Source organism: Lepisma saccharinum, chromosome 4, assembly GCF_977018435.1.
Source record: "Lepisma saccharinum chromosome 4, izLepSacc3.1, whole genome shotgun sequence".
NCBI lineage: Eukaryota > Metazoa > Arthropoda > Insecta > Zygentoma > Lepismatidae > Lepisma > Lepisma saccharinum.
In genome coordinates, this window is record NC_139232.1 from 115,061,616 (window position 1) to 115,088,712 (window position 27,097).

Genomic DNA, 27,097 nt, shown 5'->3' on the forward strand with positions numbered 1-27,097 from the left:
AATCTATGTAAGCGCGTTGACAGGATGCTTCTTAGCGTTTCATTGCTGCTGAATATTGACCTTAATTGGACGTTGAACCCAATTCTGCTTATCTGCGCATAAAATAGACTGGAAGGAAATATTGTCTCTCTCGAGCCGATCGAACCAATCACACGGACGGTACGCGTCGACCTTAATGTTTATCTTGCTACGCAGTCCGGCGGGAATCCCCCGACGCCGGTACGCAAGCACGTCCAGGGTGCTCGTTTCGACCTGATTGGGAAATCTCCAGTTTCCAACCGACGGCCGTTACTACCAAACCATCTCCGGTTCCCCGTCGTTCCCGGCGATGTCTTGATGGGGCCGTCCCTCGCGGGTGTCGTGCGTCGACATGTTTCCCCAACAATATCTGCGCCTCCTGCAACCCATTTCCAGAGACGCTGTTATTTCGATAGAAGTCCGGACCTCGGATCGACATATGTTTCGGATTCCGTCTTCAGATCCCTGAGGAGAGAGCACGCTAAGCGAAATTCCGCACATGCGCAGATCGCCTCAAGAAAAACCGCATCACTGCACTGGTTACTTTTCGAGATTGTGGTTCACTGCAAAAAATTTGGTGTTCAAACGACACAGGCAGGTGTTCCCAGGAGAACCACGCCACATTTCGGTCAAAGTATAACGACAGTGGTGTTGAAATTACACAAATAATCGGTTGCAATCAACACCATTTTAACACCACTGAGGTTAAACGTTGATTATGTGGTGTTTCTTCAGACCATTCTTTGTGCTTTTTAGTGTAGAGATGAGAAACTCAAAAACCACACTCGTAGCTATTTATGGCTCTCAACTCTCAGTAAAGCCAATTAAGAACTTCCTACAATATATCATGCCAACGTTAACATTCCTAACTCTTAAGTCTAACGCAGGGGCTTTCAAACTTTTTCCTGACGCGCCTCCCCTAAGTAGTAATAGATAAATACATGTGACCATGAAGATATCTAAACAAAATCTCTTCGGGTGAATATGTACTGTTGGTACACTTACAAGTAATGAAAATACGAGGGTAAATAAAAAACTAAAGGCAATTTTGTGTTTTCGCAGGAATAAACTAAGACTGTGTGCGTCTGATGTCACCACGTGTATACTTGGAGTGACGTGGAAGTAGGAGTATCCATCACTGCCTCATTCAGTCGAATGTCGAGGAGCAAAAAGGTTAAACGTATGGACGCAGCACTCCACGAGTGCACCATCGAGCGACAGCGTGCCGTAGCGCGCTTTCTGTAGTCAGAGGGAGTCAAACCAGCAGACATCCACCGTCGGCTGTTAGCGCAGTATGGATCAAGTACCATGACTCAACGAAAGGTGTATGAGTGAGTGGACCGCTTTAAAGCTGCGTGATCGTCGGTTCAGGTCAGATGACGAGGTCCAGCAGGCGGCGCAGACCAACCAAAAACCTTCTTCGCGGACGTTATACAGAAGCTGATTGCATGATACCACAAGTGCATTGCCGTGAAGTGGGCATATGTGGAAAACTGATATATATAGTTTTTCTTCTTGTGTGGAAATAAAGATGTTATGTGAAAATTGCCTTTACTTTTTGATTTACCCTCGTATAATGTGTGTGATTAATACAGGTGGCGCACTCTTCCTTTAATGCTGTCAATTCATTCAGCGATACGATATTCATGAGATAAAAAGGATAAATACAGAATGTGAGAGAAGCCGGATAATAGATGTTAAAAACAGTCATTCAGCACTGGATTTCTTCACTTAATTGTAGTCCTAACAGTTTGCCCAATGCACGAAAACAATCAACAATGCTTTCATCTGTAATGTTTGTCGTACAAAGCATCAACTATTGAAGGCTGATTGATATTGTGTCTGATAGGTGCAGGATTCCCTTGTACCTTGTAAAGATACATTCAAAACATTCAGTTTGTGCAAAATGGCAGAAAGGTAGTTCTATACAAAGGCAATATCAATGAAGTTTTTGGCTTTGACATACTTTTCTTCTACAAGGTACGAGTTCAGTTCCTGTCTCAGTTAAAAATATCACATGAGATGGCATTGTCATGGGACAACCAACGTGAGTTGCAATAATACAGAAGATATTGATATTTTTTATTAACACATTTTAAACTTTCAGAAAAAAATATGTTTTTTTTAGTTCTTGTGCCTCGCCTGCGAAACTTCGTCTCGTCTCTAGGGAGATGGGTCGCACAGTTCTTAATACCACAGGTCTAACAAATACAATTATATTTACAATGAATCGAACCCAGAGACTTTAATGGCGAAATAGTGACTTGGGGGGAGGGGACTGGATCGGCCAATTCATATGATCATAAGCTTTTTCCTCTCTCTCTCTCTCTCTCTCCTCTCTCGCTCTCTCTCTCTCTATGTGTGTGTGTGTGTGTATTTCTAAAGTTTAAGAGGGCAGCAGCTTAGCATTGCCGTGTTCGAATCTCGTTCGAGCTCCCAAAAATTTCACTGTGAACAGGAGCTGGACTTACAGTTTAAACTGAGACACGAACCACCGTGCAATGTGCCTCCTTCGAGGATCGAACCCGGGATCCCTTGTTTGCAAGGCGACAGCGTTACCACTGGGCCATCAACGAGACCCTTGACTTTCTAGTATCATTACGCCATTGAGCTTAGTCGCGAGTGCTTAAAAAGCAGCTCTTCCCTAGATATATTAAACAGAAACACACAACGGTCCATTCTCGGAAACCGGACTATAACCACTTCGCGGTTGTCGGTTTCTCCGCCTAAAAGAGTCCTTGGTTCAATTACCAGAGCGTAAAGTTTCCTGTAATATCCTCACGCAGGCCATTATAATCCAGGCGCCGCCATCAGCAGAAAAGACCGCCCCTCATAAAGGGTCACCTGCAGTTATCACCTTCCGCATTAAACCCGTCCGCTCGCGGTTAACTTTGCGTAATGAAGCTCGCTCGCTAAGCTGTGTCTGTTTCCGCAACGTTAGAGTCTCGCCAGAAAGAGGCATTAGGAAAATATGAGGGATGGCTCTTCGGAAAGAGAGGTGCTTTCCACTATCTGCAGCGCCGAGGCATTTTTGCATGAAAAATATTTTTTTCATTTTAATGTTACGTTTCACGTCTTTATGGAGGAAAGGTCTTAAATTCGATTCGGGGCGGTTTCAGAAAAGTTTTACTTGGGCTGAAACTCCCATAATGTTGGATAAAATCACGGGAAACGACACATTCAATTAAAACCCTATACCCACAATGTACCTTAACGCCTGACAAGTTTGCAACACACACATCACTAATGTATTGTGGAATGCATAACATCCAGGCGCAATACAATACAGAATTTGAGGGGAAAAGAGCTCATATTTTCCACACTGATCGCTAGGTCAACAGTAACGATTAACCTGAGAGGAGGACAAGAATTTTTCTGATCAAACAGTAGAACGGTTGCGAAGCTTGCAAATCTATAACACACTCACTTGTGTGTTAACACGCGCATACACTCTCATTCACTTTCTCCGCATTCTCCTCTCACACACTTATTCTCCTCTCTCACATATGTATACATATTATATATATATATATATATCCCTGTCACCTACGCGCGTGCATACAGCTTTCCGCCAGCTCTGTGGCCGAACACGTTAAGGTGCTAACTTAAGATATCGCCTCCGACGTTTCCTGGATCGAGCCCTGGTCCTAACATGGTGTTCTTTGTGAGTGTTCCTTCATCATTTTTGTCTAATCATCACTCATCATCAGCGTTACGATTAGCCGCAAATTGCAGTAAAATAAACAAAACCAAACAATGAAACATCCGCATAAAAATCAATCATCCTTATCGTCGCGATTATCCAAACGTGGCAGAAAATAGACGTAAAATTAAATCTTATCTCTCTCGCGCGCTCTACATCTTCTCTCTCTCTCTCTCTCTCTCTCTCTCTCTCTCTCTCTCTCTCTCTATCACGCAATCACATTTTCTCAACACACTATTATTTACACATACAGGATTCCTCGCACACTCATTTTCTCACTCCCTATAACCCTCTTTCTCTCAATCTCTATCTATTCTGTGCGTGTCTCATTTTCTCTCTGTTCGTATCAGTCGGTCAATCAGTATATCTTAGTCCCAGCAAACCGTGCAAATGCTTTACTACATTAAATTCCCAATATCTCTGATAGCACCGTTGCTTCCTTGTTAAACCTCCTCGGCAAGGAGCGAAACCGCGTTCATTACTTATAAAATGGCACGTGACTGGTATTCCATAAATGCAAGGGAAGATATGAAAGTCCTTACATGCATTTTGGAGCTTATCAGTAAAGAACGACGGCATTTACGATTTCGTTTTATGCGTCTGCAATTAAGACAATTGATCTGAGCAAGTGATCCGCCCACACGTGGCCATAATGGAGGTTTAGACCTTCGCACGGAGGCTTTTTCGAACTCAGATCCTGAAACACGGAGCAGCCACAGCTATTAATGCGAGGCAATAAATAATAACGGCTTTCCTCTTGCATTTTCAACCAACGCCTAAAGGTCACACGATTCCGGAACGTTACTCTTAAAGCGCGAGGACGTTTCAATTCTCTATGTCCGCCATTTTTAAAATGGCAGCCACACCTGCCAGAATCAGATAAGTGCAGCTTTTGATTAGCTGATATAACCGCGGTAGCTCAGTCGTTAGGGCGTCTGACTACCATGCGAGGAACCGGGTTCAATCGCCAGAGGGGGAGAACGGTTTTTTTTCATCTGTTCAAGCGGCTCTGGCATCCACCCAGCATCTATAAAGTGCGTACCTGGAGAAAACTCTGGAGGGTAAAGGAGGCCATGTGCTGATCACATCACCTCCAACTTCGCCCGTGATCAAGAAAGTGTGGGGCCCTAACTCCACGCCACCTATACTCTTTCATGGCGGGGTGCAAAGCACAGGGGAGCACTTTACTTTTGATGTAGCTTCTTGTGCGATCCTTACAAGTTGCCATTATCTGCCCAAAAATGCAGTGAACGTTTGAAAAGTAGCGTATAAGAGAAGAGTGGGAGGAGCAAAGCAGTGTTCTCTGCTGAAAACGGCTGGTAGCTGCAGCCGCAGTTTCCCCTCCATGCACTCACTTCCCCTCTTACGCGTTCATTGGTCGTCACTACTTGCGCAGAGGAGTTGTTTTCTTTCTCTTTCTCCAGGGATAAAGTGTGGAAACCGTGTTAGGAAAAGCTGCCTCGACCAGGGATCGAAGTCAGAACCCTAGCATCACCCGCCAGCGCTCTAAGAACTGTTTCAGTCGTAACACTCGACACTGGCTTTCCAAAATTTCTCCTTGACTAAGGCGAGCAAAATGCATACAAATTGACATCTTAGCGAAAGTGAAAAATTTACTGCATTTCCAGGAGGTTAAAGTATCTCATAACGTGTGTCCTTCGTGTTCAGCTGAAGAGGTTGGATGGAGTCCAATAAAAGCATCGTCTTCCCTCGTTGAGTCACATCAAGGAGTCCCCTCAGCATCCACGGAGATCAGCGAAAGTTAATGAAAGAGCCTCACTGCCACGGCTCAGGTTGTCACACCAGGTGAGAAATCAGATTTTCTTCCGCCTAGATTTCCTTCAATTAGTCGTCAGCCTGCCTTTGCCAATCCATGCAAACCGAAAGGATGAGAAAAGCAAGGTAATGGAAAAGAGAAAGAACAAGATTTGAGATATCGTAGAAGGAATGAGACGGAGAAATTGGAATACACTGAGAGATTGGTTGTTTTATTCTTACTTCGCTTATCTTTCGTTTTTGGCTAATCGCGAAGATGGGGATGAAGTGTAATAAGATGAAACACATATGGACGACAATACACACAACCCAACAGAGGATTCTACTGGTCATTGGTCAAAACCCCAGGCACTCAGCCAGGGGGAGGGCTAAGGGAGCTCAAGGCCCCCCGAAATAATACAAATATCTAATGTAAATAGTTTATAGTGATAATTAATTTTAGTTCCTTAGCAGGATTAAACATTAGATCAAAAAAAATAGTTTATAATAGAGGAACCGAGTTATGTTTTTATATTCTGCCAATTATTTCAAGGAATAAATGGATCTACAACTCTCAAAATGTATAGTTTTCTTTGTGAGAGAATATAAACTTTATGAGTAAAATTTGGCTCTAACTTTTAAAGCCCTTTTTTAATGGAATATGTAAAAGTTAATAACAAGATACAATAACTATGATTTTCAGTACACTAACTGTACAAAATATAAGTAAAATAATGGACAACAATTTATGTTAGATATTCACTGATACGGCGGATCGAGTAACAAAATCTCTCCAATTATATAATAATAATAACAATAAATTTGGATAAAAATTGGTTCAATTTTAATAACTTACAATAGTTATTATAGTCAAAGGACAGTTATAACCGTGGTAATAATAATAATTACCATTATTATTTCTACTAATCAAGATGTATCAGTGGGATGCCCCGCCCCCTCTACAAATATTTCTGGCGACGCCTGTGCTGATATGTGATGAGCCCCCTGGCTACGGCCAGCTCGTTGCCATGCGATATTGCAGTTACCTGGGGGTACTACATAGAAGAGAGAAATCTTGTCTACGCCGGGGGAAATGTTCTAGTCGCCGAGGGTTTGAGTTGGTGTTTTAAGTCCACTTTATGCACAGTAAGGCTAATCGGGACTGGACCTACAGTTTAAAGTGGGATCCGAACCACTTGTGCCTCCATCGGGTATCGAACCCGGGACCCCTTGATTACAAGGCAATGACGCTACCACTGCGCCATGGGGGAGGCCCTAGTCGCCGAGGGAAACCTTATCTACGCCGAGGGAAATGTTCTAGTCGCCGATGGAAACCTTGTCTACGCCGAGGAAAACCTTGCCTACGCCGAGGGAAATCTTGTCTACGCAGACGGAAATCTTGTCTACGCCTAGGAAAATTTTGTCTACGCTGAGGGAAATCTTGTCTACCCCAAGGGAAATTTTCTCGTCGCCGCGGGAAATTTCGTCTACGCCGATGAAAACCTTGTCTACGCCTATGAAAACCTTTTCTACGCCGAGGGAAGCCTTGTATACGCCGAGGGAAACCTTGTCTACGCCGAGGGAAACCTTGTGTGTATTCTCAGGTCACCCCTAATAAACCGATGAAAAAAATAACTGACTGCGTATATGAAATAGACTAACCCGACCTCCGAGGCCCAGTCGTTAGCACAGCGCGCTACGGCCAAGGGGTCCCGGGTTCGAATTCCGGCCTGGGGATGGGTGTTCTTTGTGAGTGTCATTTCATCATATCGTCACTCATACTCATCTTCGCCATTACCAGGTGTAGAAGTATGAAACCGGAATTGGCCGATAGATGGTGCTAGCCGGCTTTGCAGGGCGCGGAAGATCGCGTAAGCAGCGCCAGCTGCTGCCCGCCACTCCCGAGGACGTTATATCGGAACACAGTAACCCGAGTGCCAGACAGAGGAAGGTGTTGCACACCCGGAACATGTCGAGTTTCGTGCCTACGAACTACGATTTGCGGACAGCATTGGTGTTCTGTTATCATTTGAAGAAAACCGCCGCAGAATCGCATCGAATGCTCTTCGAAGCTTACGGCGAACATGCTCTCGGGAACACACAGTGTTTCGAGTGGTTCAAGAAATTCAAAAGTGGAGATTTTGACTTGCGAAACGAGGAACGTGGGAAACCTCCGAAAAAGTTCGAAGACAACGAATTGCAAGCTAAAACCCGGTGAAACCGTTAACGCAGATCGCTACCAACAGCAAATGATCAATTTACATCGAGCATTACGTGACAAACGGCCGGAATATGAAGCAAGGCAACACAAGGTCATCCTGCTCCATGACAACGCCTCACCACACACAGCAAAACGGGTCCGGGAAACGGTCGAGGCGTTCAAATGGGAGATACTAGGGCATGCGGCGTATTCTCCCGACTTGGCTCCTTCAGATTATCATCTATTTGCCTCACTGGGACACGCTCTTGCAGAACAGCGCTTCAATTCGTATGAAGATGTACGAACATGGCTCGCGGACTGGTTCGCTTCAAAAGTAGAACGTTTTTTTGGCGTGGCATTTATAACCTGCCGGAAAGGTGGGAGAAATGTGTAATTAGCAATGGAGCTTACTTTGAATAAAATATTGTTTCTCAGTTGCAAACACCAGCCGTTTACTTCTTGCAAACAAATTCCGGTTTCATACTTCTACACCTGGTAATCAAAAGTGGCAGAAAAGCGAAGTAAAATAAATGAAATCAATCAATCAAGAAATAGATTGTGGACAGTGAAAAGAAATACAGAGAGAATGAAGAAAATTAGAAGGGGATGAGAAGCAGTTGAAAAAGCGAACTGTGTTGAAAGGGTAAAGACACAGGGAAACAGAAATATTGGAATGAGTGGAGGAAGTGGATTGTGAAGAAAGGAGAAGACACTGAGAGAAATAAGAACCTTGAAAGAAAATAGATAGTGTGAAGATGAATCTTGAGAGAGTGGAAAAACACAGAGAAAGGTGGCCTGGAATAAGAAGAAGTGGAGGAAGAGGATTGTATAAAGTAGAAAAGCACGGACAGAAATTAGAAGACTGGAAGGAGATAGTAAGGACTGGGGGAAGTGGGCTGTGAATATACGAGGGGGTGCTGATAAGTTCCTGGCTTTTCTCTCTTCCCATCGTTTCCCATTCGCGATTCATATCTAATTTGAAAGTGTGTAACATGAGTATGTTATGGTGCAAAAATAATATTCCTCCCGTAATATTACCTTTCTGTAATTGGAGACTTGTCTCTGTTGAAGGGAAATAAATAAATAAATAAATAAATAAATAAATAAATAAATAAATAAGTAATAGCTTCTTTCTATTTTTCGGGTTTTAAGTAGTCATGGCGGAGGCACAAGTCAGTTTCACGACGCCGGAGGTTCGGGGTATAATCAAGTTTCTGTTCCTCCAAGGAAAGTCTGCAAAGGACATTCACGGTGAGATGTCACAAACACTGGGAGATAAGTGTCCTTCGTACAGCACCATAAAAACCTGGAGAGCTCGATTCACGACTGGACATTTCAGCGTCGAAGACGAGGTCCGCAGTGGGTGCTCTTCATCAGTGACGGATCCGGCAACATGTGATGCTGTGCATGACATGGTTCTTATGGATCGGCGAATATGAGCCAAAAAGATTTCCGAGATAATGAACATCTCTAGGATTCATCATACATGATGTACTGGACATGAGGAAATTTTCTGCCCAATGGATTCCGAAATGCTTGAACAGTGATCAGAAACGGCAGAGAGTGAAGTCATCGGAGGCCATTTTGGCTAGATTTCGCGCTGGTGAAGAGGATTTTTTGGGCAGATTAGTGACTGAGGATGAAACATGGCTACATATCTATGATCCCGAGACCAAGGATCAGTCCATGGAATGACGCCACAAGGGGTCACCCCGTCCGAAGAAGTTTTCTGCACAAAAGTCATCCAAGAAGGTGTTGGCGTCAATATTTTGGGACAGGGATGGGATTTTGATGCTGGACTACCTCCAGACTGGTTCTACGATAACTGGTGAATACTACGCAACCCTTCTGGGTCAATTAATGGTGGTTATCAAGAAGAAACACCGAGGGAAATTGACGAAAGGCATCTTGTTTTTACAGGACAATGCCCCAGTACACAAGGCCAACATTGTGATGGACAAATTCCATTCCCGGGGTTTTGAATTGGTCGAACACCCAGCCTATTCACCTGATTTAGCCCCCTCTGATTATCACCTGTTCCCACACCTGAAAAAACATCTGAAAGCACATCGATTTAGAGACATTTCTGACGTCATTGAAGCCACAGAGAGCAATCAAAGAACTTTTATTTGCAGGGACTACAGAAGTTCCAGAACAGATGTGCTAAATGTGTTAGGCTTAGGGGGGAATATGTTGAATAAATACGTAGTACTATCACTCTATCTCAATTATTTCTGGGCAAAGTCAGGAACTTATCAGCACCCCCTCGTATGAGAAAACGATAGAGAAAGGTAAGACTGGATTGGAATAAGTATTTATTGATTCGGTGTATTTTACTTCGCTTTTCGATCACTTTGGGCTAGTCTAGGAGACGAGGATGAGGGATGATGTGATGAAATTGATGAGGGACACTCACAAAGAACACCCATTCCAAGGCCGATGATTTGAACCAGGGACTCTTTGTGTCGTAGCGCGCTGTGCTAATCACTCCATCAAAGAGAAAGAATGGGCATAGAAATGAGCGGACTGATGCTCGCCTGTCGCTGAGAGAATAAGCTAGTAGCCCAGCGGCGAAATCGACCAACGAGGGGATTAGGGGGTACAACACGTTGGAGAGTGCCAACCGATATATTTCGTTTTATAGGTCCTTAGGGATGATGAAACGGCTTGTTGCCATTCCAGAATTTCTAAATTTACGTCAAAAGATGCCAGCCTGTAAAATGGTGCGTGCTTTAAACAGTGACATATGTAATTGGAAGCACGCCAATGTCGTCCAATACATGCAAGTCTTGGGGTCTTTTAAGGGTGGTCGAGCACCATATTTTAAAATTAAAGCCTGTCTAGTGCCTTAACCACGTCTGAACATATTAATATTGATTATTTTTTCAATCCAAGTCTGCGTTCTTCATGGTTCTCCAGTGCACCCTCCATTCGTTCTGGAGGAACGTTAATAGAAATTAACGGCGGGGTTGGTTTGGGGAATTTCACTCTCGTTCCTCAGAAGCCCTGCGATGCATTTGTTCCCGGAGAGGCTCATGAATAAGGAACATCCATTAATCTTTCAGGCAGGTGAACCCCTGACGCCGAAGGAACCGAACGCCAGGGGGTGTCGGTCCCAACGACTACGTGTCGCAACGTGCCAATCTGGGAAGCAGGTCGTGCACATTGTTTCCACGACAACCCCACTTGAATCTCCGTAAGGTAAGAGATACTCATCCTTGACATGAGTAACTTTTGAATATATCTTTACAGAATGGGTTCAGGCCATTGTCTAGGCATACTTTCTAGCGAGCTACACCTCAATGGTTCGCACCTGAATTTGCATTGCAAGTCCAGGAAGTTTATTGCTTTACGCGCAGGGAAGTCTCTTCTACACCGAGGGAAAGTTTATCTACACCGAGGGACATTTTTCTACGAAGACCAAAATTTTCTCTACGCCGAGGGAGATATTCTCTACGCTGAGGAAAAATTTCTCTAGCCGAGCGAAATTTTCTCTGCGCCGAAGGAAATCCTGCCTACGCGAAAAGGAAGTCTTGTCTACGCCGAGGGAGATACTCTCTACGCCGAGGAAAATTTTCTCCACGGCGAGGGAAATTTTCTCTACGCCGAAGTGAAATCTTACCTACGCAAATGGAAACCTTGTCTACGTCGAGGAAAATGTTCTCGATGGAGGAAATCATTCTCTACGTTGAGAGAAATGTTCTGTGTATGCCGAGAAAATGTTCTCTATGCCGACAAAAAAATCCCATTCGTCTGGAGAAACTGCATGTGCCCAGTGGAAGGGAAATTTCCCTCCTGAAGAGAGAAGCTTCTCTCGATCCGCCTGGAGGGTCCAGAGAATTGTCCATTCTCCTCCAGCACCGGGCGGCGTTAACGAATGGCGTCTCATTCCAGTAACAGCATTCCAGATGGGAGAGGAATCCGGGGCTCTCCCGTTGATTGCCAAGTGGCGGGAAGCAAGAAGCCGGGGGTCGGGACCTCTCGCGTGAGGGATGGGGTCCAAACGAGCGCCCTCTCCCCATCAGCATCGCGATTCCGAACACGCATTTGCTTTGTTTGTATCCCCGCCCTTGGTCTTATAACGCGGTGCCATAGGATAAACGCAGAACTGTGTGACACCACCCTCACCAAAACAAACCCTCCAGAACAGTCCCCTTTGCCCCTGGCCGCTTGACGAATAAACTGTCGCACTTCAATCTTATTTACAACGCGTGTTAGGACACGTTATGAACAGATAAGGTCCAGGAATTTTAAATAAATGTAATTCCGGTCCAGGAGAGAAAATCAGCAAACGTAAATGGATTCTGGACCGTAAAGAACCTTTTTATCTGTAAAATATTTCAATTCGGTCCAGGAACTTTTCTTGCGGATCAATTTAAATACGGTCCAGGAAATTTTTCACCGGAAAGATTTAAATAAGGTCCAGGAATCTTTCTTCCATGTGAATTTCAATACGGTTCAGGAACCTTTTTTCGGATCAATTTAAATACGGTTCAAGTTCCGTATTGAAATGAAACAATACGCAATTTGAACCGAATTTAAATTGTGCGAGAAAAAAGGTTCCGGTCCTGTTGCGGAACCCAATAGAACCCATTAGAATGTATAGGTTCGTGGACCTTTAATGACCCTGGCTAATTGGGCTGGAACTACAGAAAAAGAGGTATCACCCCCAGGAATTAAACTCAGGATTTGGATCATATTTTATTTATTCAAATTACTGAAGTGATGCTGAGTCTTGAGTTTTTCAGTCAAGTTTTTGCATAGGCTAACTTGGACTGGACCTACAGTTTTAAGGTGTGGAGGCACATTGCACAGTGGTTCGGATTCCACTTTAAAATGTAGGTCCAGCAGCGATTTGTCTATCTGAGCATATCTGAGCATCCTACCAAATATAGTATATATAATAATTTCTCCAAAACGAATTAACAAATAAACTCCAGCAGTAACCAAAGTAGAGTTGGGGCTACTATTACTGTATGTAACCAAGCCGAAAATGGAATTTGTGCACTTTTGTCATTGCAGTAACAATAATAAATCTAGTAATTTATATTATGTCAAAATCAGATATTAATCATAAATAATAAACATAATTCCAGCTACTATAATTTAATATTCAAGCAATAGATAATGAAACAAACACACCTTTTCCGATTAAGTTTCCCACTGCTTTGACATCCTAATGAGACTATTTTCATGACACGTTTAATGGACCACTACAATCTGGCCATCCATAGCCCCTTAACAGTGAAAATTCCTTATTGGAACCAAAGAAAAGTAACCAATGTATTTTTCGGGTTTCGGAACGAATTCATCCCGAGAGAGAAAAAGTAAGAATTCTTGAATAATTTTGAGTTCCGGTTCACTGCCATAGAATGGGACGGAGTAGAATCTCGAGGAGTTATTCGGAACTAACGGAAGAAATGTGGTGATTACAAGCAGCTGCGATGGAGAAGAAAGGCGCTTGTGAGACTCGGCGCTGTTTGTTTTCACTTTTGGAGACCGAAGCTCGCCCGCGGCGTGGCCAGATGCAGTGGACTTCTTAAGTGCAGGCAATTAAGTCTCTCATGATGCTAAATTAAGAATTCCTCGGAGAGCAACAACTGGAAGACGAGAGAGAAGTACTCCAGCCGCGAGTCGCTGAGTCAAGAACGTCACCAGTTGGGGGCAAGGCTGACCGTGAAATAGACTCTGCCCGCTCAAATGGCCAGCGTGATAAGCCTCAAAGTCGTTTACACTAGTCAGAATCGCTAACAGAGAAAAGGAAGGAAAGATAGAAGGGGAGAGCGAGAGAAAAGATACAACAGAACGAGACAGAAACGAAGAGAGCAAAAGTAAAGATAGAACAGAAGAGAAGGGTGAAATATATAGACAAAAATAGAGTGACCGTAAAATACATAGAGAAATAAAGAAAGAAGAGAGAGAGAGAGGGGTAAGAAGGGAAGAGAGAGAGGGGGGAAAGAAAGGAGTGAGACAGAAATTAAGAGAGCAAGAGATAGTCAAGTAAAGCAGGAACAGATGAGGAAGTGAGAAAGAAGAGATAGAAAGAAACAGAGTGACAGCAAAAGACAGAGGAATAAAGTAAAATAAAGCAAGGAAGGAATAGAGAGAAACAGAGAATTTTAGTAGGCAAACCCGCCGGAGGAAACGAAGGAGATTCTCTTATGATGGTGCTGAACTCAATTCTCATCGTTTTCATTCAATCAAGTTTCAGTTGATTGGTTTTGCGTTACTTCATTTTTCTGCTACGTTTTGCTAATAGCGAAGATGAGTATTTTAATCTTACAAATGGTTACATCTTACAAAACTCTCAAGAGTTAAGAATACAATGAACCCTTATGTCAGAACCAAAGATAATAGGCAACAATGTACAACACATGTATCCATAGCACATATGAATTTGTGTGATGCTACTAAAATAAAGATAAACTAAAGTACAACACTACAACAGTTATTGAAAAAGTATTGTTTACTGGCTGCATTCATAAACATACTGTCTCGTTTTAAGTTTTACGACATTGTTGCCTACTATTCTTATATCAATTGTGAGAATCTTAAAAACAGTTGATTTTGGAAAACGAATATTCGAATTGAGTGATAACACTAAATATGCGTAGAATTACATTGAATGTGAAAGGATAAAACAATGTAATTTGCTCCACAAAGAGAGCAATGTCCAGACTCACCTAGGAGAGCTTCCTTCGCAACTTCTATGGCGCAGTCCTTGTAGAAATAGCTTAGCCAGATGACTCCCAGAATCAGCCACACAAGCTCCACACACATGATACCTGCCAGAAAAGAAATGGAATCATTAGTCACATGCGATATGATACGTATCGTACACTAATCGCTGTGTCATCGCTCTTAGTAATCGTTTGTGCTTCTATTAATTCTGAAAGTACTGTGTTAGGTCTGAAACTGAAGCATTGCGTGCGCGGATTGGCGGACGGGAGAGAAATAATAGTACACAGCTTATCATCCATTAAGGCAACCGAAACTACACCGCACCACGGTGAAGATATAGCCATTACCTGCTTTTCATGAAATCAAATTATGCAACGCCATCTACAGTTCATTGCGACAAAATGGAAGCGCCTTGTGATATTTCCATGCCAGAAGTCAAGTTGTAGAAGTTTTAACGAAAAATATAGGCTTGACCAGGACTCAAACCGGGGTATATGACATACTGTGCCATTGCTATACCAACTGAGCTTGTGTCGCCCCAGTCAACAGCAAGCAGCTTCTTCACTTTTTCAAGCACAAACTGTTCAATCTGTGTTGTACGAATTAGTGTTGAAATCTTTTCTTTAAAAATGTTAGAGATTTCTTTCTATAAAATGTGTTATTGTTAATATCTCAATAGGTAAAGGATTTAACTAACTAACTAACTCTCTAGCCTTCTTAAACCCGAAGGTTCAAGGCTGCAGCAACACAGGTCTTCCATCTGTCCCTATCCTGAGCAAGATCTATTTACTCTTTTCCATCCCTACCGATTTCCTTTAGGTCCAGCTCAACGTTGTCCCTCCATCTTCGTTTTGGCCTTAATAGGTAAAGGATTGTTTCACTTAATTCTGGCAGAGATGCTGAAACTATGAATGTATAAACTACTATGGAGTTACCTTGGTAAAATGTAAACTAATTTTTTGTATAAAAGGGCTATATCTTTGTAAGCCCTTGGAACATTCTCCTGGTTGCTGAAAGGCTGATGATCCAGGGGACGTTGGGGAAATATCTTGCCTCGTTCTTCGGTTTGACTGGAGGACTTGTACTCCATCGGCGGATATTTCACTACCCAACTCTGAATATGGTGTTCTCCTGCATCATCAAAAGGACCAGGGTTGTAAACTTCAGTACAACTAATAGGTTTAGGCCTACGAGTTGTATCGGGTGAATTGTCTGTATATCATCGGAAGTTCAAATAAATCTCCAAGTAAAAGATCTTAATGGTTTCATTTCAAACCTATTAGGTAATAATTAAAAATAAATCCTGCACCACAGACCACGCAAGGGCTTGGTCCTACCAACCCTAAGAAGCCTTTGAGAAGTCCGATAAAAAGGTTGTAACCAGAATAACATAAAGCCCTAAAGGCAGAAGGTGCGAGTCAAGCTATCGAGCCAGCCTAGCTTCGACGAACTTTTTGCTTTCGCAGTTTTATCCGTGCGGAATTGTCTCTGTCATTGATACAGCATGGGGATTCTTGCCTTTGAAACACGTTGACACTTCCTAATTTCTCCCAGCGCAGAGATGTACGTTATTATATATATTAGAGATGTATATTACTATGCAGCCAACGGCAGTCAAGGTTGCAAAATCAGTTTGCCATCTCCATAATCATCATATTCTCATTGAAATGAACATTTTTATTAATATTTTCTAATCGATTTTGCTTCAGTATTCCAGTCCCTGGGATTCAAGCCTCGAAAATACTCTACCTAGGCTAACATATACGCTCCTGTAGACAGAAAGTAAACGCATCATCTCAAACAAAAAAAATGCATAAAGTCTGCAGATGAGAACAAATATTTAAGTGCATCATCGATGAAAATGCATAAAAACATATCAACTGATGCATTAAAGTACATCTCGACGAAAAGAAGCACTCACATGCATCATATGATGCACTTTGGCGTTACCTTTACGACATACAAAAATGCATCAAATTGTAAACCTGATATGTCAAAGAGGCCATAAAATACACTTTAATCGATGCATTTGTAGTGCATCAATAGATATGATGCATTTAGTTTTCTGTGTGTAGTCTTTAAGGATGTATGTAATGGCTATTCAAGATAAATATGTTCTTCAAAAGACAAGATTCTTAGTGTTCCAAAGACAGAGGTTAATAGGATGGACGAAAACCAATTTATATGAAGTCTTTACGTTCTTGTAGCTTCTTGCGATCAACTGCACAATCAAGGGAAGAACCACAATTATTAAATAACCCATGAAACAGCCCATCCCCCTTTCACGGAGAGAAGAGAAGTTGGATAATGCGATTCTGAACTGGAGACGTCGGTGGGATGGGAAGAAAACAAGCAAAAGATCGGCCATTGATCATCGTCAGCCGACTGGAGCGCCCTGCCAAATTTTTCGTCGGAGAAATTGCTGTCAGACGGAGACGACGAGAGAAAGATTCGTCTGCGAGGGCAACCTTTCGATGGGCGGTGATGAATCTCTTCTTCTCGGATGACGGGAAGTCTCTGCACGCCGCTGTTTGAATCTCTGTCGAGATGTTGAGGCCAGAGACTTAATTAATTGGCTCCTGCACTGCGGCACAGCGGCACAGCGTACAACAGGAGTCGCCAAACCACTCGTGAGCAAAGATCTCGTTAATAAACACTAGATCCTTAATCCAATGCATGCTGACAGAACCAGGATGCAAGAACAACTGAACGTCTGCAGTAAAAAATTAATCCGGATGAACGAACAACTGAACATCCAGGGTAACATCCAGGGTAACTAACAATTAAAAACCTTGGGATTAACTTTAACCTGGATGAATGAACGTCTAGTAAAAATGTAAACCAGAAGAACGAATAATTCAACACCTATGGTAAATTTAGGCCGGATGAACGAACAACTGAACATATGGAGTAAAACGTTAACAACCCGCATGAAGGAACAATTTAGCTTCTAGCGTTAGCCTTTAATACGAATGAACGAACAATTGAGTATCTAGGATAGAACTTTAACACGGAAGAACGAATCACTGAATACCTAGGATAAACTTTAACCCGAATGAGAAAACAACTGAACATCTAGGGTAAAGTTTTAACCCGGATGAACGAAAAATAAAATGCCTAAGCTAAAAACTTCAACCCGGATGAATAAACAATTGGACATCCTCGGTAAAAAGGTAAAGCTACCCGTTGCAAACTGTAACGTATTGTGGTACATGGAACGTTCGTGGAGGTGTTGCTCCGCACATTCAAAATTTCGGCCAAATCACCGACCGTCTTTACTCGTCACAGGGGCCCATTTAATACAGGCTGGGACCGCTGTATTCGGGGACAAGGTCGGGAAATTCCCGACCTCAGATGATCTTCCCGAGAATCGAATCCGGGTCTCCTGCCTGACAGTGAGACGCCCTAACGACTAGACCACAGCGGCTCTTTCTGGTGTCAACGATTCCTGTGTAAATACCGTTCCAGGTCAGTAGACACCCTGTTCTAACATTCCCGGAAATGTAGCGAAACATAAACGCGTATGAAAACTGTTAGGTGCGTCGGCAAGCTGAAGCAGGCCACTTTGGGAACGACGTCTAAATTTACTCTCCCCGGAGAGCAAACAGGAACACGCCTCGGATCCTCAAGGAGCTACGGAGACACGGAAGCCCTCAAAGAGGCGCCGACCAGAGAGCCTTTCAAAGGGAAAGCCGAACAGGGAAAAGGCATTACCTGCTCATAAGGCCCGTGCAAACTTTCTATCTTCACTTGCAACGTCATCGATAGCAACACGACGTACGCATCACAGTCCCATGTGAACAAATCCATGATAAGTCTCAATATTGGGATTCTTTTTTTTTTAATTTAACACCTTTAAAATACGTATATCAAATTGTATAGATCCAACTAATTTATGGTTTCGATTTTGTTCTTAGAATGTCTATTTGGTATTGAACATGAATTGGTAGATCAGCGGTGACACAGGCTTTTTCACTTGTTTTATTAATATTGAATTTAAGAATATTTCAAAAATTAAAACGTTGATGATTTATATTGTTCTTTATAGAAAACACAGTTACATTTCAATGCAAAAGGTTCGTTCAGGAAGCAGAGTTCTAAATTTCAATCTTTCCACCCGCAAAGATATTTTGCGTTCTTTTACACCAAAGCTAGAATAATTGTTTCTATCGTATGATCTACTGAAGTAAAGAAGATGAAATTTGGTCAGATACACGGACGGTTCAGTAAGAAGAAAAAGTACACGATAACATTTATTATTTCGCATGTTCGTAGCAAAAAAACTAGTCCACTCCGGTGACAAAGTAACTTCCAGAAGCTGCGTGAGGCGTACTCACCCAGCCTGACGTAGAGCAGGTACTCCATGGAGGAGCGAGGTTCCGTGTCCAGGATCGTCCCTCTCATGGCCACCACCGCGATGCACAGCTCCAGGATGAGGCATCCCGACAGGATGACCATGTACCCGATGATGTGTTCCCACAGGAGAGACACGCACCTCACCGTCCTGTCGAACTCCACCACGCCCAGAAGTACAGACAGCACGATCACCCTGGAAGAGGAAAACAAGAATTATGTTAATTACAAATAAAAAGATAAGTTAGTATAAATTTAAAGTGATGACAAAGTTATAAGCGCGCAAAACTATCATCGCAAACTTACGTGTAAATGGTAAAACCTTCTGATCGCATCGCTAAATACTTATAAGCTTAATTATTGTAAAAAGTAATTATGTGAGTCGAAACGCCGTGTGTCGTCTCAAGAAGCTTCTGACTGACAAATGAAAAGTCATGCATGTGCTGCTATCTATCAGCTTCTGCCTCTAAGATTTAGAATGTAACAATTTCGTTTCAAAGCAGCCTGCATATTGATTAATTGGCTTATTTACCTTCGCTTTCCCGCCAATTTTGGCCAATCGTGAAGATGAGGATGAGTGATGATGTGATGAAATTGATGAAAGGACACTCACAAAGAACACGTATGCCCATGCCGGGACTTGAGCACGGGTACTTCGGTGGTGAGATCAAAGTTCTTCACAACTTAACGCACAATATCACTGATATGGCGAATGAAAATAATATTGCCTGGTAGTACATATAAATTTCAATGTACACTGATTTCGCTCGTGGACCTCTGACAAGTTCAGTTCTCTGTATAGCGCAACGTATTGGATTTTGGAAGACATTATGGGGAGCGTGGAGGGCAGTTCAACCTCCAACTTCTTTTTGTCGCCGCACTATGCTAAGCTTTGTCTACCAAGGAAAAAAAAACTGTAGCTACTCCGTCCAGTTTTGGCACCCAATCGCTGCTAATGCATTCAATACATACAGGGTGTTTCGTAAGTTCGTTTACAACGCTTGGGAGGTGATTGTATGAGTGAAAATAAGGTGGAAACTTGAAAGTTCATGTAACGAAATTCCGGAAACGGCTTTGTTGCCGAGTTATTGACGTTTGAAAACGTGGGAAAATGATTTTTCCGAAGTGAATAATGGTAAAACGGGTGGAGAGAAGTTGTCGGTGTTGGGCGGTCCACTAAAAAATTGGGTACGCTCTTGTCAAAAAATCACACGGCAATGTTGTGCAATGTCGGCGCAAGGGATTCCCCAAAGGACGCGAACAAAGATGTTGACGGGAGTGGGGTGGGTGTGCGTTCTGCGTGAGCTGGTATCGACGAAAATTGGCATGTTTTGAATGGCACCAAAAAACAAAGAAAATTTCCTGAGCGAAGGGCACCATGACGAAAAAAAGAAAAAATGAACTATCATAGGTTGCATACCCTGAAGGACAGATGGGTGTCCGTGTGATCTGATGTTAAGTACCACATTTCCAGCTAGGGGCACCAACAGTGTAGGTTTCCTCATGAAGGAGCGCATGTGTCTGTGCCATTCGTGCTTCAGGTGCTGTGCCAGCAGCAGGTTGTTAAACATTCATGGTTGAATGGAAAGACGTGAGGTTCTTGGACAGTAGTGTTGGGCAAACATTTGACCTAGCAGTGCTACGTGTTAATTTTTAGCCACAGCCCATCGTGTTCTGTGAAGTGTACTAGTGTTAACGGCCATAAACACTTGTAGCCCGGTGTAAGGGATGGCTGCATACACGTCCCAAGAGCTGGCGGAGATGCATCTGATTTATGGGGAGGCTGGAGGTAATAGCCGTGCTGCAAGGCGTCTGTATGGGGCACGTTTTCCAAATAGGGTGTTACCATCACACACCTTATTTCAAACTGTAGACACTCGACTTCGGGAAACAGGATCAGCGTTGCCACCTCTTCGAGAAGTTGGACGACCGCGAAGTGTGCGAACACGACGGTTTGTGGAAGATGTGCTAACTGCAGTGATGGATCATCCAGGCACCAGTACAGACGCACTAGCCCACGAACGAAACACCTCCCATGTGAATGTGTGGCGAGTCCTGGCAGAAGAGGGGATGCACCCGTACGAATTGAAGAAAGTTCAAGACCTTTTACCTCGAGATTTTGGCCCACGTGAGGACTTTTGCCAATGGTTTGTTCATCAAATTGAAACTATCCCCAATTTTCAGAATACGGTACTATGGACTGATGAGGCTATCTTCACGAAAACTGGTGTGTTTAATAGTAGAAACAGTCATGTGTGGGAACATGAAAATCCACATGCACTGCTAGTGGCACATCATCAGCACAGATTTGCAGTAAATTCGTGGTGCGGGATACTGCATGACCATTTGATTGGACCGTACATTCTCCCTGTTCGCCTACGTGGACCCACTTATCAAGCATTTCTCAATGAGGTTTTGCCTGAACTACAAGAGGACCTGCCCTTAGCACTGAGACAAAGACTGCGGTTTCAACATGACGGTGCACCCCCACATTTCGATCGGAATGTGCGCCATTTCCTCAATACCGTATTCCACAACCAGTGCATTGGCAGGGGAGGACCTGTGCCATGGCCACCTCGATCGCCTGATATTATGCCCCTGGATTTCTTCCTCTGGGGAGAGATGAAACGCCTCGTTTACGAAACACCTGTCGTGTCATCCGAGGACCTCGTTGCCCGTATCAACGTAGCTCCAGCATCGATAGCAGAAACGACGGGGTTGTTGTGTCGCACTAGACAATCCTTAATTCGCCGTTGTCGCCTCTGTTTGGAAGTACATGGTGGACACTTTGAAAACCGTTTGTGATGAGGTTCCCTTCACATCTCCATTAAACATACTGTGTGCCCTTCAGGGTATTTCCATCTATGACAGTTCATTTTTTTCGTTTGTACGTCATGGTGCCCTTCGCTCAGGAAATTTTCTTTGTTTTTTGGTGCCATTCAAAACATGCCAATTTTCGTCGATAGCAGCTCACGCAGAACGCACACCCACCCCACTCCCGTCAACATCTTCGTTCGCGTCCTTTGGGGAATCCCTTGCGCCGACATTGCACAACATTGCCGCGTGATTTTTTGACAAGAGCGTACCCAATTTCGTAGTAAACTGCCCAACACCGACGACTTCTCTCCACCCGTTTTACCATTATTCACTTCGGAAAATCATTTTCCCACGTTTTCAAACGTCAATAACTCGGCAACAAAGCCGTTTCCGGAATTTCGTTACATTAACTTTCCAGTTTCCACCTTATTTTCACTCATACAATCACCTCCCAAGCGTTGTAAACGAACTTACGAAACACCCTGTATATCTCACGTTCCCATAGCGCTTGTAATGGAGTTTCCCCTCCTAGGATCCAATAAATGCTAGCGTTAACGCACCACGTATTGTATGCACAGATCTTGATTAGTTTCTCTCTCACCTGAACTAATTTCAAAATCCTGCAATCAAGGTTGTTTTCTCAAAACCGAATCAGCCCAACACAACTATCCCCTCCGGTCAATGCACAAGCTGCCGCTTTAATAAAGCGCAAGGAAAAGTTGGGATGGAAAGTTTATAATATCCCCCTCCACTTCAATCTATGTATTTCTGGTTCGAAATCCCAGACATCGGAATTCAAATTAGATTGATTCCCTCCAGTTTCGGATCATATTAGCTTTGCTCGGTTGTTTTGCCATCGGCGGAAGGAGACAGAACGCCGTTCCGTTGGAAAGCTCCCCAAGTACAAGAAAGAGCTGTTTTGTGCTGAAAAGTCTGTCTTATTGGTCCCCCCCTCCCCCAGCTTCAGTCTCGAAAGTCGATTGTCTTCCTGAGCGGAAACCCCTTTGAAGAGTCTCTCCGCTTCTGAAAAGGAATCTGCCATTCGGTTCATTGGTTTTTCTTGCAATAGCAAGTTCTTCAGGCGGAGAGATACAAGATTCGTCAACATCTGGGAACGTCTGTCGGCGGGAAAAGACAGGAATACTTGCGGCAGTGGTAAGAACCGACATTTAGTTCTCTGTTCTCAGGCATAAACATCAGCGTCAAAGTCATGTGGCTTCCGGTACCCTGAGAGGTTCTTCTATACCGTATTTCTTCCTTTCTAAGTTCACTTTGAACCGTTAGAAAAAGAAAGCTGACTTTCAGTCGATGCTAAACGTAATAGAAGTGATTTTCTGTTCGGTAAAACCACAAAATATTGTTCACAGTTTCCATTTCGTTGAACACACTGGTCACTATTCAATATTTTTAGTTTTTTTTCCATTTTGAGATTTCTTAACTGCAATTTCGACTCGAGACATTCTTTATTTTGTATTTACATCATACAAAATTCTAAAATAGAAAAGCCAGATCAAGTGCGGAGAGAGAGAGAGAAAGGGATGGGGTAAAGGCGTAAGAAGACGATAAATGCTGCACAAAGTAGACAAAAAGTCTGGATCCAATGTCTGTGTTGTGTTTTGATTGCAGGATGACGCTTACTCTCGATTTGGAGAAAATTGATTTGCTTTTCTGTCACTTTTGGCTAATCGCGATGATGGGGATGAGCGGTGATACTATGAAATTGATGAAAGGACGCTCATATACCCAGGCTGGGGTTCGAACCAGAGACCCGCGGAGGTCGGCGATAATAATTATTATATCAATTGAGGTAATAAATTTTTTTCAACAAGAATTGAATTTCATAGCAAACAAATACGTCAAATAACATTTGAATATCTTTGGTACATTCCACATATAAAGGAAAAAAAGGTTAATGTCTACTGGGTGCATTTCACGCCGCTGCTTTACGTAGAGGAAGATTTATGATTGATGGTATGCAGGTGGGCATGTTTGCGTGTAATTTGAATTACATATCTCTAGAGATGCAAATTGAGGGTGACCCTTTTCCACTTTCACAACAACTGTATCTAACTTCATTCTTTCACGTTCGCAAAGAAAAAGAGCCGACCTTCGTGGCGAAGTGGAATCGGGTTCGAATCCAGGCCTGGGCGTCCTTTGTGAGTGTCCATTCATCACATCATCACTCATCCTCATGATTAGCCAAAAAGTGGCACAAAAGCGAAGTAAAATAAACCAAACCAATGAAGCAAGCAATGAAAAAGCGGGGAAACATTTCAAATTAAAACTTCATCAAACTCCAATCTGACTGGTAATTGCAAATAACGTACCCGTACTTTGCAGACAAGTGGACTTAATTATTTGTAAACAAGATGCAAATTCATCTCGTTATACATTCAAGGGGCTGCCCACGCATCGAAGCAAGGACACTTTGAATCTGTACATGCCGCCCACTTCTGCCTAAAGGTCCTGACGTAATTCTCACCGCGTCCACGCTGGTCGAATTCACGCTGAAAGCATATCATTGTAGGTGACTCTTTTTTAGTGTGTATTTAGTGATGGACAGGTGACACCTCTGAACTTTGCGGCGCTTCAATGGGGTGAGGGTCAAGGGTTATTGACGTTTGACTGAAGTACGTGACGTTCGTAATTCAACCCACTCTGCAAACAGACAACGCAGACTGGAAGGGGTGGGACGCTCTTATGTTCGGTGTACGTGCCGGAGAACACAAGTGGTGGAAGCTAACTAGGTTCATTGGGCAGGATCACACTCCAATCATTTCTGAACAACCCTTTCCTCCTTCAAATTATTTATTTATTACTTGGGTTATAATTACACTCAGGGTAAAGATTTTCTTTATATTTGCATTCCAACTTTATGCAACAGGCCTATGCTGCTGGTATTCTTAATTTAGTTTATTTACGTTGCTTTTCTGTCATGTTTGGCTAATCGCGACGATAAGGATGAATGGATGAAGGGACAATCACAAACACATAAGGATTGACTTCAGTGGCGCAGTGATTAGCACACCGTGCTACCACGCCAGAGGATCCGGATTTGGTCTTGAGCTTAAATCAATCAAAAAGCACATGTGGAAGACGCAACACAAACCACCACACACAATTATACTGACTGCGGCGCCAGAGCCTCACTAGTCTGCAAAAGGCAGAGAGGTTGACCTCTTAACCCTCTTGCTTTTTGACTACATACAGAAAAGTGATATGCTATACGATTATACTAACACATTACAAATATTTAGAATTCTGAACCAACCATAACAGAAGGAGAAAAAACATGTATAAGAAATTTCGCAAGCAGTGTATGCAAATATGGTGACATGTAATAGATAGAGGGTAATGTGGAATACTATTCCATATTACACTCCCAACTTGGAAGTTCTAAAATAGTGTTGAATTTTGAAATTGCTAGTATTTTATACGAAATATATTCTATATTTGTTGTTCCGAAAATACGTCACACTTTATTTGAGAACACAAAGAATACTGTACTTGTATGAAGTTCGTTTCAGGAATTCAAAACGAAACGAAAACTGTATCCCACAATATCCGCACTTCCCCTAATGGCTCACGAGCCAGTTTCTATTTCGCCCCCTCCTCTATTCTGTACCAAAGCTCTTTCAGCCACTGAAGAGACAAAACTTTCAGTACTTGTAAAGCGTGTCTTTGACAAGGATCTCACGAAACATCTTTCGCTCTCACTAACTTTTGTAATTTCCTCTTTAAGTTAAGGAGCTAGTTATGCGAAGTTCGGCTGCATGGCGGCCTGGCAGATCTGCTCAGTCGAGGAGAATAAACACCTCCAGCATCACCGAGGCGACAATGGTGCAGAAGCCCCCCTCCCCTTCCAGAAAAAAGTGGAGAACGAGAAAATGACGTTTGACTGAGATCCCCTCTCCTCCTCAACAGGGATGACAGTTTCATGCGGAAGCCATTGTATAAGCAACCGACTTGAGATTCAAAAATTCCTCCCCGCCCGACCGTTCCGCTGCTTTATGGTCCGTGTCCCATTGTTCCGCGTGTCTTGTGGTGCGTTTGGGACCCTTAATCCTCGTTTTGTTCGCCCCGGATGAGGACATTCATCATCGACTCCCGGGAAAGGTTATAAGGGGATTCTCCAAACGCTGAAGGGACTCCCTCCAGAAACTAGCCTCGTTCCCTTTCTTCATTTGATTCCAACCCTCCGCCCCTGTTTCAATGATTATAACTTCTCTTGTCATCGATTCCTTATCTCCCCCTTCGTGGTAGCCGCGAGCAGTGGATCTCGACGGAAGGATGGAGACAGTGCAAGAACCAATGCAGGATAAGAGTTGATGTGGAGGCAACTTTTCCCACTTTTATCTCGATAATGTGTATTTGGGGGGGGGGGCATTATCGTGTTTATCGTGTTCTTATATACCGCAATGGAACATCTAAATGTTCGCGAAAATGTCTTTGTCTATCTGTAGACTGCAATGGTAAGTCTAGACTTCATCGACAATCTTCTCTTCTGGCCGTTTCCATTTTCAATCCTCTTCCAGCCTCCAGCCTTTATTTTCATTCTTCTTATCTTTCTTTCTCGTCTTCTTTTTCTATACATTGTTGCGAATCTTGGGTGAAACTTTCTTGAGATGTGAACATTTTGGCTTTGAGTTGGTGTTTAAAGTCCACTTTAGGCACAGAAAGGCTAATTGGGACTGAACTTACAGTTCAAAGTGGGATCCGAACCACTATGTGCTTCCCGGGACCCCTTGATCACAAGGCGACGATTCTACCACTGCGCCATCGGGAAGCCCGAGATGTCAAAATTTATTTTACCATTCCCGACTGACTTGGAGAACCCTACCTACAATCTGCAATGTAGCAGTCACTGGAAAAAAAACCCACTGTCATCGATAACTTAATAACACTTGCTTCAATCAAAAATTAACTCACGTCAGTTACATTTACTAATTTTTAAAAGCAACTCAGTTACAGGTACTCACTTGAAAAGTAACGTAGTTACTTTAAAACGAGTCACTCGAGAAGTAACTCGGTAACAGTTACTCGCTTGAAATGACAACTCCTGGCAAAGATATCGCCCGTCACAGTTCCCGGAAGAAGGCTGCAAGTCCGCCCTTAACATACAAGTTGCTCCTCTCATACACAGGGCTGATGCCTTCAAAATTATACAGCAACTACCCAATCAATTTGCAAAACATTATTGGTGTGGTGCGTTGTTGTTGGTTTGAATTTGTTTGAATTGTTGTTTTAAGTCCACTTTATGCACAGACCCTGATCGGGACTGGACCTACAGTTTAAAGTGGAATCCGAACCACTGTGCAATGTACCTCCACCGAGTATCAAACCCAGTACCTCTTCATTACAAGGCGACGACGTTACTACTACGCCATCGGGGAGGCCCTGTTGTTGTACAGTGGGATCCATGAGTATTACCGTGCAAATTGTCCATAACTATTTTCATTTTTCTTTCTTCCATCCTATGTTTTTAAGCGATGGATTTTAATGTGTGCTGGTGCAGAAGTTGTGAACCAGCTTGTTTTGAGTTTTCTTTTAATTCTTCAATAGAATACAAT

The 27,097-nt window shown here is 43.1% G+C and overlaps 1 protein-coding gene across 5 annotated transcripts in view; it reads right to left on the reverse strand.

Annotated features, from left to right (window-relative positions):
- Nucleotides 1-27,097, reverse strand: part of inaE (inactivation no afterpotential E) — a 264,162-nt gene that overhangs the window by 72,813 nt on the left and 164,252 nt on the right. For all 5 annotated transcript variants that reach the window (XM_083121266.1, XM_083121265.1, XM_083121263.1 and 2 more), the window contains exons 2-3: nucleotides 18,695-18,906; nucleotides 14,360-14,461 (exon numbers count right to left, since the gene is read on the reverse strand). In XM_083121266.1, the coding sequence (XP_082977392.1) occupies nucleotides 14,360-14,461; nucleotides 18,695-18,906 (314 nt within the window). The remainder of the gene's footprint in view (nucleotides 1-14,359; nucleotides 14,462-18,694; nucleotides 18,907-27,097) is intronic.